General features: G+C 36.9%; 1 protein-coding gene across 1 annotated transcript in view; it reads left to right on the forward strand.

Annotated features, from left to right (window-relative positions):
* The window catches only part of LOC132115450 (adhesion G protein-coupled receptor A2-like), a 67,054-nt gene that overhangs the window by 29,904 nt on the left and 23,042 nt on the right, over positions 1-14,108 (forward strand). The window contains exon 2 of the mRNA XM_059523934.1: positions 1,687-1,758. Within this exon, the coding sequence (XP_059379917.1) occupies positions 1,687-1,758 (72 nt within the window). The remainder of the gene's footprint in view (positions 1-1,686; positions 1,759-14,108) is intronic.

The raw sequence follows: 14,108 nt of genomic DNA on the forward strand, positions 1-14,108 counted from the left end.
CATGCTGTTTGTCAACTATTCAGTAATTGAACATTAGTGTCTTTTTCATATTGCTGTGGCTGCTATTTTATAAAAACGTGCCTTCACAAGACCCCTAAACTGTAATGTATGGCCTTTTGTGATGTATTGCTTCCATATATATTTTTTAGGATAGAAATATATCTGACATATTCATAACAGCCACATTTGTGTGTTTTTATTTGTCCATATCAGCCATAAACCTAATCCAAACCTGTTTTCCTCCTGAGCTTTACTCATACCGTCATCCAGAAGCCCCCTCTCTCTTCCTCTCTTCCTTCTGATAAGACTCTCTCTGGTCTCAGGCCCATTACCCAATGGTGAAAGGGATAATTGTCGTGGAAAGAGCCGGGTGTACGTTTGATGTGGACCTCGACTTCCTTTTGATGTAAAAATGAATCCTCTGTGATTATCAAGATTATGGCTTCCTTCCCTTTCTCTTCCTCATTCCCTCGCCCCTTCCATCCCTCTATTAAGCCGTGAAGATTAATTGGAAACAGCCCGGTCTGATGGCAGAAGCTGACGCAGAATGGTTCTTCGTGGCTGTCGGGTCGATGAACTTGTGTTTGGGCATCATACTGACATTACTCACATACTCTCCATCCTCCTCTCTTCTGTTGCTGTAAAACCATGTCTTAACAGATGCTGTATACAGAGTACATGTTATATCGCTGTTTCTCTTATATACATACCAATATACATATCACTTACAATATGTGTATTAAATGAATTACATTATATTTTATTTAACTGTGTTTAAAAAAAGATAAAATTGAAATTGCGAGGCCTCCCAAATGGTTTGTAGGTGCAATCTGAGTTCAGTACATAAATCCTTGAACTACTCAAACTTACATAATTATAAAAGTTATTAGCAACGTTCGGTCAGTCTACCCTCCTTAGAACTGCAAAACTGTCAGAAAATGTAATAAACCATTAAGAGTATTTACAGATCAAAATAACGACAAAAGCCACACCTCCAATTATGCAGTCAATATAGAATTCAAAATACTTGTTACAAATAATAATAAATAAAAAGCACAAACATAATTATACACACAAATAAACAATAATATAAATTCAAGTTCTACAGGAGAAATAAAATGGTTAATACATCTACAGTACAAAAATAATACCATTTCATCAGTAAATCATTTACTAATTAAATGATATAAAACATCAACAACAAAAACATTACATCAATAAAAAGGCAAGAAAATGGTTTTCAATGATATCTCCCTTTATATCTTATGTTTTGGTTTTGGTTTGATAGAAATGAAAGTTTTGCAGTGTAAAACAGGTGACTTCTACAGTCTTACTTTTGTCTTTGGTGTATAAACCAGAATCTAATGCTGCGGTCTTGGGGTTTGTAGGCAGTAAATGAAGAATATGTGTGAGAGTTGGCGAGTGCTTGTGTCTGAGATGCCTGGCCATATAAGCATGCTTGTGTCAGGGTGTTTACTGTACATGCGTGTTTTTGTTGGACATGCTTGTGTGTGTTTTGGTTCGGGGTGTGTGTTGGCGAGGGTGTGTGTGACAGAGTGTGTGAGTGAGGGCTGTTTTCATTGGATGCACGAGTGGATTTCGTTTTATATGGCTGTCTGTGAATGTGTGATTAGTGCCTGTCATCCCAATGACTCATTTCACCTCTGCCTTTGCATTTCTTCACAGAAATCTGAGCAACAATCGTATCCGCATCCTGAAAAATGGCTCCTTCACTGGCTTGTACTCCCTTGAGAAGCTGTAAGTCAACCTCTTTCTCATCATCCTCATCATCATCATCAAATTCGTCACCATTTCAAGGCTTAGTGGTTTCTTTGATGTGTGTCAAGGGTTGGCCGTTTTGATTCACTGCGGAGTCAAAATCTAAAAGATTACATTGAGTCTGGTCTTTATATTGGTCTTTATAATAAATGCAAGGTATTTAAAGTGTACTCTGAAGTATACTTGCAATAGTTCCACTTTAGCACATTCAATCATACTTCATTTCCTCTTTAGTTGGACTTCAGGACTATTATGCAAAATTAAAATGCATTTAGTATAAAATTAGTTGTTCCAATTTAGAAGTATGCCAGTTTAGTATACCAAAAGTACAATTGCAGGGTATTTTCCACTAGGGCATTGATGCATAAACAAAAGTACATCTGATTAGAAAAGTAAATTGAGACACTGACAGATCAAGTATAAAAAATTAAATAAATAAATAAATACAGTAGCCAAGTCTTCTTCTGTCTGTTTACGGACGTGATGTCCAATGACGAATGCTGTCAAACAGACGAATGATTTAAATTTTCCATAAAATCGGACCTGACACCTCAAATTATAAGTCATTATTATAAGCTTACAGTTGCGAATCGATGTAAGGTAAGGAGTCAGTTTTGAACACTGATGTCTTTTGTACAAACTGGAGATGTACAGTTATGTACACAAAGTTTCAAACTGCAGCTTTAAATACAAGTGCAAATTATTGTCAAAAAAACCAAAAACATTTGACTTTATTTTGAAATGAATCCTGAATATTTCTCAGATTTTCATACTGTATATTGAAGTTAACGTTGACAGGGAGCTGTTTGCTGCTGTCTGTGAGGGTGATGCTCTGGTAGGGAGGACGAGCCGTACACAAGACTATCACTGAAGGAGTCTCATTACACCTCCATATATCACTCTGTGAAGAACTGCTCAGATAATAGAGGAGGCTGCCCGGGAGTGAAGGAGGAAGAAATATGTTGTGTTGCTGATTGACCTGCAGTATTGGTGTATGATACTGACCGCTACAGTTGGCCATATTATTTTAGCTACTTTGTAGCCTGCATATATAAAAATTGTAATATGGTATCTTGGCTAAAAAACAAAAAACAAAAAAAAAAACAATAATTTTAGTCTGTTTAATAATCACGTGTGTTTGATGTGTGTGTGTGTGTGTGTGTGTGGTCATTGTTGTGTGCACGTGTGTGCACTCGTGTTCATGTGTGCACTTGTGCAGTGATTAGCCATGTGTGTGTAAGACAGGGCAGTTCTCTGTATGTAGGTGTTTGTTCGGGGTAAAAGGATCTGATTTGCTTGTTTTTGCAAGTGCAGACAAGACCCCCGGGGAGTTGCGGAGGTCAAAGGTCAGAGAAACTGGAGCCATGCCTGCAAACAGGCGCTCGTACCTGGTATTGTAGTTAAACCGGGCTAGGATGAGGGGGAAGGCCTGTTTTCTTTTGTTACATATTTGATTGGTAAATTAGATGTTGCTGTTCCTAGATCATATTTGATATATATAAAATAATTATATTAATGTGGCAATTTAGTTTTGTTTAATTCAGACATTTAATTCAGAATTCATTCATTAAGCTCATTATTGGCCTCATTATAAGCTCATTATTCCGTAGGTTTGAAAAGGCTCAAAGTCAGGATGAAAATTATGATTATTGTAGAGTTTGTAGGAGACCCAAGTTTATAATTGTACAGTCATGGCCAAAAGTTTTGGCAGTGACATCAATTTTGTGTTTTGTAAAGCTTGCTGCTTCAGTATTTGTAGATAATTTTTCCACATGTTTCTATTATGTACTGAAAAACAATAAGCATATAGCTGGTCATTTTGTGTCAGGACCAAAAAACAGTTGGCTAACTAAGCTTTTAGCAAATATTAAAAATGCATCTGATCACTCTACATAATAATCTAGAAACAATGTGAATGACTTTATATGTTAAAAAAAAGAAAAACATTAAATCAATCAGACGTGAGAACAATCTATTTATTTATTTATTTTTTAGAAAAAGCTATTAGTATAGAGAGTTAAAAGTAATTAATAGGTATGCACACTTTTGAACCATGTACTTATAATATTTGTATCTCCAAAACTGAAAACACATTCCTTATGCAGTACGTCTGTAATAAAAATGACGCAAAAATGGTATGGCACGGTACGTTTAGAAAACCATGTAGCTTAACTGCTCTTTGGGCTCCTTTTTAGGAAGCCTAGAATCCTTGGCTACTACAGTTCTAATGATGCATTCCATTCAGATTTGGGATATTCTTTCCTAGTAGATATCACTGACATCCCTCTGTAAAGACGTTCCATTGCCAGACATTCTGAAGATGATTTATAAAGAAACAAATTGCAATGCAACCATTTGTTTTGGAAAGGTGTTTCCTAGCAGCCAAATTGCAGAGTATAAGTGATGTTATGCAGCGACGGCATTTGTTGTTCAGGCGTATGATTATGAAGGGAATAATTCATTTACTGGATTTTACTCTCCTGTACATTATCCCATGTTTATGTGATATCACACAACCACAATCACATTTCTAATTGAGAAAATAAAGACTTTCCAAGCTGATTTCCAAATCTGATTTCAATAGTTGGTCAGTTCCAACTTTTACAGATGACTGGAATCAGCATGAAAACCAAAATAATGAAAGACAATAATTATATATCATGTCATAATCCATTTTTCGAAAAATTTTGCTCAATATTATTGAATATGCTTTTGTGCTTAAATCTTAACCCTTCTATCACAATCAGGTCAGTTTTGACCCGAGAGTCAAAAAGTAAAAATGTCTAAGACATCCCTGGATTTTTGTAAAAAAAAAAAAAACTATTTTTACGAAAAATAAGTTTTGACTTTTTTGAGCAGCATGAGTTAAAAGAGTTTAAAGGTCCCGTTTTTCGTGCTTTTTTGAAGCTTTGATTGTATTTACAGTGTGCAGTATAACATGTTTTCATGTCTCGTGTGTAAAAAAAACACAGTATTTTTCACACAATTCACCTATCTGTTTTCACTGTCAGCGGTTCCTGTGTTGTGATTCGACACCAGCTTAGCGCACACTGCCCTCCTGGAAACGCGGTAGGGCTAGTTTTGAGAAGCAAGTGGGCATGATTTGTTTTGAAAACCTGGCAATACTGATCTGAACACACGTGCTGGAGATGTACTTATAATCACAGGAGCGGTTTTACTGATGAGATGCGCATGAAAATCGCATTCGATTTTTTTGCACAGCCCTAACATCTAGTTAACAAAGCTAAACAGTATTGCCATTTGTGTAATAAGTTACAGAAACTGTTAAACGCACCAACTTAAATAATAAAATACACTTACCGGTTGTGGTCCATAAACAAGGCCTTCTCCAGACAAAGAGGGAACTGCTCCATCTTTCAAGAATAATCTTTGTGCGAATCCTGCATTAAACTGATTGATATTGAGGAAGCTTTCCTCAGCAAAATGTGCTGCACATAGTTTTACCAGTGGATTATAATTTTCGGGAACCGAGTTAAACATAAATTGTAACCATTAATCTCCAAGTACAGCGTCCCTGGGAAGCCCAAACAAAGGTGACTGGACTCCGAGTTGAAAATAACAGCGTTTCGACGATATGGCAACAAACACAAACGCAGCTCTTCCTCTTCTCCGTCGGAGCGCAGCAAGACCACGCACCCTTTTTTGTGAATTCCTGTGGGCGGAGGTTAGTCAAAAAACTGTTTTAATGACGTCATTACTGCAGGAACTAGAGGGATGTAGTCCAAACTGGTCGTGCAATATAGGCGAATTCTGTTGAATAAAATATCTCGCTTGGCATTGAACTTTGAGATTTAGAATTTTACAGATATTATTTATACTCTAACAACAACATTACACACTAACTAAAGTTTGAAATATGGGATCACGAAGAACGGGACCTTTAATGAAATTCCATTCATTTCAATGGAGTTAATACTGATAATTATCAGTTTATATGATCTGATAAATTTCATAATTATAATAAATTGACAATTCTCATGAATGTTGAAAAATATATATTTTTCTCACATTATAGTGGTTTTGCTGATGTTCTTGTCCAATTTGAAATTTCAAAGAATTTCTTTAAAACAATAAATAACATTAAAACAGAAAATTACAGTAAAACACAGTTACATTCAAAACCGAAATTGTTGCACATTTACACATTATTGAGAAGTTACTGATCAGACACAATATGGTTTTTAAGCTTTTAAGATATTTTAAGTTGTATGTAGGTTGTGACTGGTTTATACTGTAAATCTAAGTTTCACCAGGTCAGAACTGACCCTGGAAATGGTTATTCAGTTTTGTAAAGTGATAGCAGGGTTAAAAGTTTAATTTTATGAAAACCACATCTGTAGCTAATGTAATGATTTTGAATCGAAAATAAGAGGCCACTTAAATGTACTTAAAGGGTTAGTTCATCCAATAATCAAAATTTGTTGTTCCAAACCCATGAGACCTCCGTTTATCTTCAGAACACAGTTTAAGATATTTCAGATTTAGTCCGAGAGCTCTCAGTCCCTCTATTGAAAGTGTGTGCACGGTCTACTGTCCATGTCCAGAAAGGTAAGAAAAACATAATCAAAGTAGTCCATGTGACATCAGAGGGTCAGTTAGAATTTTTTGAAGCATCGAAAATACATTTTGGTCCAAAAATAGCAAAAACTACGACTTTATTAAGCATTGTCTTCTCTTCCGTGTCTGTTGTGAGAGAGTTCAAAACAAAGCAGTTTGTGATATCCGGTTCGCGAACGAATCATTCGATGTAACCGGATCGTTTTGAACCAGTTCACCAAATAGAAACTGAGTCGTTTGAAAGGGTTCGCGTCTCCAATACGCATTAATCCGTAAATTACTTAAGCTGTTAACTTTTTTTAATGTGGCTGACACTCCCTCTGAGTTCAAACAAACCAATATCCCGGAGTAATTCATTTACTCAAACAGTACACTGACTGAACTGCTGTGAAGAGAGAACAGAAGATGAACACCGAGCCGAGCCAGATAACGAACGAAAGATTGAGTCGTTCTTGAGTCAAGAACCGTTTCTGTCAGACGCGTCCGATTCGAGAACCGAGGAGCTGATGATACTGAGCATGTGTGATTCAGCGTGAAGCAGACCGACACACAGAGCGTCTGAACCGAACTGATTCTTTTGGTGATTGATTCTGAACTGATTCTGTGCTAGTGTTATGAGCGCTGGTAAACCGAAGGCTTGAATCAAGGGCAATCATCGCCAATGATGCCATTACGTCGAGCGCAAAAGAACCGGTGAACCGTTTTCTTCAACTGGTTTATTGAATCGAACTGTCCGAAAGAACTACTGGTGATCCGAAAACCGATGCAACTGGTTCTTGACTCGTGAACGAGTCAATCTTTTGTTTGTTATCTGGCTCGGCTCGCTGTTCATCTTCAGTTCTCTCTTCAGAGCAGTTCAGGCAGTGTACTGTTTGAGTTTGAATTTTATTGGGTGAACTAAACCTTTAAAGGGTACTTAAAGAGAATGTTTCCTAACACACTTAAGTTTACTTGTAAAAAGTGCACTTTGTAATGATGTCAAATTCTAGTTACATTTTAAATCATTGTTATAATAATGTTTTATCAAGGTCTAAAACAGTACACTTACTGTATTTAGATTTTTCAATTAACATACTGAAGCACAGAAGTAACTGTAGTGTGTCATGCACTATTACATTTTAAAGTTAATATATTTTAAATGTACTAAATTGCAACTTCATTATTACAAATATATGACATATACCGGTCTTTAAAAAAAACCAAATGCTTGTGAGTACATACAGCAGTACACTTTAATCATATTTAAAACACAATAGACGTCATTATGAAATTACATATTATTATTATTATTTGTTTAATATTATTAATATTATTATTAATTTAAGTGTGGCTCTCTAGCACTCTAAGGTTCAGCTAATTGCATTTATTACAAATGTAATCTATAATATTTTATTTAACATACGTTTTGAAAAACATTACATTCAGTTCACAAGGGATATAAAGTTTGAAGTACTAGTAAATACAGATTAGTTTGCTTATGCAAACCTGATTATAGCTGATTGTGCAATTTGTAACAAACAAATCCCAGCATGCCCCGGGCCTCAGCCTCCTGCGGCGTGACAGGCCTGCGTGATGTGTGTATGTGTACTATTGTTTATTCTTGATTTAATTCAACGGCTTGTTGTGTGTGTGTGTGTGTGTGCACATATCTCTGTTTATTGTTTCCAGCTTGTGAGTGTGTGTGTGTTGCGTAAAATGCTGCCGGGAGTTTATCTTATCATTTGTGCAGCAGTCATCCAAGGACAGGGTGATCTTACTGCTCTCTCTATAGCCCCAAAACTGCTGCCTATGTCAATTTCATGTCTAGGAGTGTTGCTATATTAATATCAATCACAGATCTGACTGCTGACACATTTACTGTAACTTGCTTCTTTTTCTTCCCTCTCAATTTAAAGGGCGTGTTATCAGCGAAGCAGTATTTCACTGAAGTGATGTCAAAGCATTCTTTATCATGACACATATGTTATTGATATGACACGAAAGAAAACTGCAGCACTTCATCTTTCTGTCTTGCTGTGTTTTCTCATCCTCATCACGTGTTGTGTGCTGTGCATCCTATTATGGAAATCTCTCTCAAACTGTTCTGGCATCTCTTCAAGGGTCTAAATATTGTCCAAACAGCCATCTTCTTCTCTGTATACTGTATATTCCTAAAACGTGCATCCCTGTGAATTCACACATGACAGAGTGAAATTATGGAAAATAATCCCCCGGATTATTTAATTTAATTCTGAAGTGTCAAACTCATTTTAGAGAGAATCCAATCAAACAAATGAGACACATTTTTTGTCAGTTATTTATTTAGGAAAATTATCCAATATTACATATTTGCGAGTGGCAAAGTGAATCTCTAGGATAGCTTTTAATTTGACATCAGAATCCATCTGTTCAGAGGTGATTTTAATCAGTGAGATGACTCTCAGGTGGCTGTGTCTGCCCTGTTTTATGTAAAGAACGGAGGTCTATCAAAGTCTGATCATGTTTGTGGAAGTGAATCATGGCACGAACAAGGGAGAGCTCTGAGGACCTCCGAAAAAGAGTTTTTGGTGCTCATCAGGCTGGAAAAGTTTACAAATCCAGATCTAAAGAGTTTGGATTTGTTTTGTGGATTTGTTTGTATAGATTGTGTACAAATGGAGGAAATTCAAGACATCTGTTACCCTCTCCAGAAGTGGTCGACCAACAAAGATCACTCCAAAAGCAAGACTTATTAATAATCTGCAAGGTTTGATCCCAGAGTAACATCTAAGCAACTGAAGGCCTTTTTCACATTGGCTTATGTTAATGTTCAAGAGTCCATCATTGGGAAAACACTGAACATCCATAGTGTCCATGGCAGATTTGCAAGAGGAAAGCCACCGCTCTCTAAAAAGTACATAGCTGTCCATCTGCAGTTTGCTAAAGATCATATGGACAAACCAGAAGTCTATTGGAGAAATGTTTAGCGAATGGATGAGACCAAAACAGAAATTTTGGGTTTAAATTAGAAGCGTTATGTTTGGAGAAAGGAAAACACTGCATTCCAGCATAAGACCTTTAACCCATCACATGGAGGTAGTGGTATAATCATGGTTTGGGCCTGATGTGCTGCATCTGGGCCAGCACGGCTTGCCATCATTGATGGAACAATGAATTCTGAATTCTAAATTCTAAAATAAATGCCAGGACATCTGTCAGTGAACTTATTCTCAAGAGAACATGGTTCATGCAGCAAGACAAGTCACACCAAAGAACTGTTAAAGAAGGATAAAGTTAATGTTTTGGAATGGCCAAGTCAAAGTCCAGACCTGAGTCCAAATGAAATGTGGTGGAAAGACTTGAAGCAAGCAGTTCATAGGAGAAAACCCCCCAGGATCACAGAGTAGAAACAGTTCTCTACTGAGGAATGGGCTCAAATTCCTACAAGCTGCTGTGCAAGACTGATCAGCAGTTACAAGAAACATTTAGCTACAGTTATTGCTGCAAAAGTGGGTCACACCAGATTCTGAAAGCAAAGATTCACATACTTTTGCCAGTCATATATATGTAACACTGGATCATTTTTTCTCAATAAATATATGAAAAAGAAAATATTTTTGTCTCGTTTGTTTGAGTGGATTATCTTTGACTACTTTCAGGACTCCGATTCATTTATGAGTACATGAATAAAATTAATAAATTACTTTTTTTTTTAATCCTACTCACCCCACACTTTTAAACAGTTGCATAAAATAAATAAAAAAAGCTTCTTCCCAATCTACTCTGACCATTAAGTAAGCTTTAAAAACAGGACATTTGGAAGATATCACAGTTATGGCATGCTAACACAGATCCAATCATATTTATATATTAATGCTGCACCTTGATTAACACTATATTGAACTTAAGATTATTGTTAAGTTTTTATTACTGTTTTTATTGAGTCTACTTCATCATAATGTGCCATCTTGACCTTCAACTGCACATCCAACAGGTGTGACACAGCTAGCATGTTCTCTCTGCAGTGTTCACACATTCTGAAATCAATTTCCTTCAGTATGCGTCCCTCTATAAGGACAGCAGTCTGGTAGTATTACAGTAGTGCAGGAGGGCCGGAGGATAAGGCCAGCGTTGGTTCTCTGGTAACTTCTCACAAAGTCCTCCCTTTCATTAAAGCAGACCTCCTCAAAGAAAATAAGTCCTTCATAGTTCGCCAAACCACCCAACGAGAGCGATGTTCAGCCATGTTTGTGTTATACCCTTATAGAACACAGCAGGCTGATGTAGGATGTTGTGAAGGCCGCATGTTAGTGTATGTGTGCGAGTGTGTCTTTGTGTTGTTTTGGCTTTCATTCACATACTCACAAGCCTGTTATATGAAAAGAGCAATTTTCACCTGAACCCAAATACACACACTCAGCCAAACCCACGCTTTTTCCCTTGATCTACTAAATTAAATTTTCCACCCAGCGCCGTCCCTTAAAACGGCACACAGCCACATAGACACGTACACACACGCATCCTGTAATGAGGCTGGCCCCTGCTAACGAGCGGCGACCCTAACGAGTGTGTGAACAGATCACAGCGGCCTGTCCAGCACTGATTTGAGCAGAGCTAATGAGAATAATGAGAGAGAGAGAAGGAAGATTTACAAGCTGATAGAGTGAAAAGGATGAGAAAAAGCAGGTGTAAAATGTGCTTTCATAAACAGAGGAGAGAAGGAGAGAGACCTCCACTCTGTTATGCTGTGTTTGGAATCAAGATTAACATTGTTTCTAATGTAGGTAAGGATATGACCTTATCCAGAGTGGGAGCTCTCTCTCTCTCTCTCTATGTGTGTGTGTGTGTGTGTGTGTGTGTCACTGTTGCAAACTCTCGCGAGACAAATAAGCAACCGCAGCTTCAAAAACAAGGCCAATACATTTTTTTTAATGGTTTATTATCATCAATATTATTTATTTTAAATTATTTATTACCAATAAATGAGCCTGCAGCATATTAAACTGAAAAACACAAATAGAATTAATTATTATTATTATTATTTTTTTTTTTTTTTACTCTTTGTATTAGTATAGGCTAAACAAAAGTCATATTTTCCAAGTTGAAAAAACCTGGGATTTTTTCACACAGCTTTACAAAAAAAGGAGCCCAAAGTCACTTATAATACGTGGACTTTGTAACTCTGGTGTGTGTGGGTGCATGCGTGCGCTGGCCATTGCTAAGCTCATGGCCCTCTCATAAAATCTGAAGGGTAGTGGCAGTGAATTTAACCATTTTTCCCCTAATAAACGAAGCTAGAGAAAGACAGATGTGGATTCAGTCAGCTTCTTATGCGATTAAAAGTCCAGCAATCCTGCACTGATTACTTTAAGAATAATACTTTAAAGAGAGATAAATAAGAAAAATAAATAAGAAATAAAAAAACAGACCGCAAAAATAAATCTTAAGGACATACAATATGTTCATTTCTGCATTGGTGATGTGTTTAAAATTCAAAGATGGTTCACAAACCATTTTACTTCCATAATCTGACATATCCTTGTGAAAAAAGCTCAATATACACTGAAGTATAATATTAAAATAACATTTTGAAATAAAAGGCCATTTAAAGGTATAGTTCACTCAAAAATGAGAATGACCCCATCATTTACTCACCCTCACGTTATAGGTGTATATGACTTTCTTCTTTCAGATGAATAGAATCAGAGATATATAAAAAATGACCTGGCTCTTCCAAGCTATGTAATGGCAGTGAATGGGTCAACGAAGGCCAAAAAGGTGTATCCATCCATCATATAAAAGTACTCCACATGACTCAAAGGGGCTAATAAAGGCCTTCTGAAGTGAATTGGTGCATTTGTGTAAGAAAAAATATCCATATTTCAAACTGTATAAACCATAATCTATAGCTTTTGCTAACTGTCATATGTGTGTTCACAAATCACAAAAGAGTGACGTTCCAGTGAATGACGTAGGACGTAGGTGTACACCTAGGATGGCTTAATTGTGAGTTAATCATGGGGTAATTTTCTTTTTGAGATGAGCATCCCTTTAAGTGTACTGCTTTTTTTTGCACCAAAAAAGGTCCAATAGTTGCAAAAAAAATATTTTACGTCCTTAATTTCACAGTCTGTAAAACACACTCAATTTAAGGGGAGTTTCCTCTCACAGAAACTAAAGTAAACACCCAATTCTGTGATTGGCTAAATGTATAGCACATTGTGTGTTTTGATACTCAAGAGGACAAATGCTGTGATAGAGCAATATACATTTTAAAAGTATGTTAAAGTGTGCTTCTTTTTCACAAGGGTGTTTTCAAATTGAAAAGGCACTCAATGAGAAATAGTGTGGGTGGACTTAATTTTATGATTGGGTTGTAAAAAGTGGGTGTTACATATTACAATGCATCCAGGTGGTTGAAATATTAGTGAATATAAAAGGGATGTGTGATGTCATTACATTTTAATCAAATATTACAAGAAACAACTTTTTTGTGTATGTTCTTTGGATAACATGCAAATAAAACGATATTAATTAAAGGTACATTTAAATTTGATCTTGAATCTAAAGCTGAACTGTGCAAATTCGTTGGCGTGACTTTCAACAAATGGCTAGTTAACTTGCAAAAAATAAAACGTGCGATTTTGAAACGTGAATGTTTCATGAACTCTCCCCTCATCTTTCACTGGTCAGCCAAATAGATAGCCCCGCCCCCAAACTCATCCTATTGGTTGAGCTGTTGCTGTGTCAGATTGTTCAGGATGCTCAAACAAACAGAATGTTTTGAAAGTACCACAGTATTTACAAACTTCAGGGAAATCTTATTTCAGTATTTCAAACTGAAATAGAAGAATGTTCCTCAAAACTGGAAAAAATTACACACTTCAGCTGTAGTATCATAATACAAGTTTGACAAAAGTTTGACTACATGGTTTGACCCGAATAGATTACCTTGGTCTCACTGTTTACACAAATACTTCTCAAAACTCCTCCACAGCGCAACAAAAGAAGTTCTTCTTCCGGAGTTCATTTGAAGTTCTTGTTGAGATGTTGAGATGTTGAACACACCTAACAGCAGGGACTGAACATTCAGTTGCTGGAGTTGTCTCAAGCTTCATATCCAGTAGCGTTGTGGTGAAGAAAGTGTTAAAGGAATGGGACAGAGCAGGACCAGAGGAGTGTGTGAGGAGGAAGAAGGGGGGCAAACCGCTGGAGTTGATAGACTCCAGATGTGACTATTAGATAAACTCGAGGCAAGGGGTGTGTTGTGAGTGTGTGTATGTGTGTTAGTGTGGGTGTGTTTATGTTGCTAGCGGGACCCAAAAGCGTCTGGGCTTTTCACGAAATGCAAAAGCAGGATGAAGTGACAGAGCGTACATTCACACTGAAAAATCGCTGAAAGAGCAGACAAGAGTAGTTTTGGGAGGGCATTTTTACTGTGTCTCTCAAATGCACAGCTGAACTGAATTTACAACTTTCTGTATTTGTTCTCTGTGTTTCCTTCTTTCACATCCACAAGAAATCCTTTTCATTGTGCCCCCCTAAAACCCACACTGACTGAATCTCAAAGTGCACCCACATGCAGCCGTGTTCACACATAGCATGTCATTGTCCTGGGTTCATTCAGTCATATTGTGCTCTGTGCTATCAGACAGCTGTTTCTTTGTGCTCACACTGGCCTAGTGACAGCGCTTCAGTGCTCTACTCTTAAAATATTGTGTGTCGGCCCAACATTAAGGGCTTTCAGTTGATAATTGCATTTTTTCCCAACTCATTAATAGTTGAACTATTTG

This window comes from Carassius carassius, chromosome 34 (genome assembly GCF_963082965.1).
Source record: "Carassius carassius chromosome 34, fCarCar2.1, whole genome shotgun sequence".
Taxonomy (NCBI): Eukaryota; Metazoa; Chordata; class Actinopteri; order Cypriniformes; family Cyprinidae; genus Carassius; species Carassius carassius.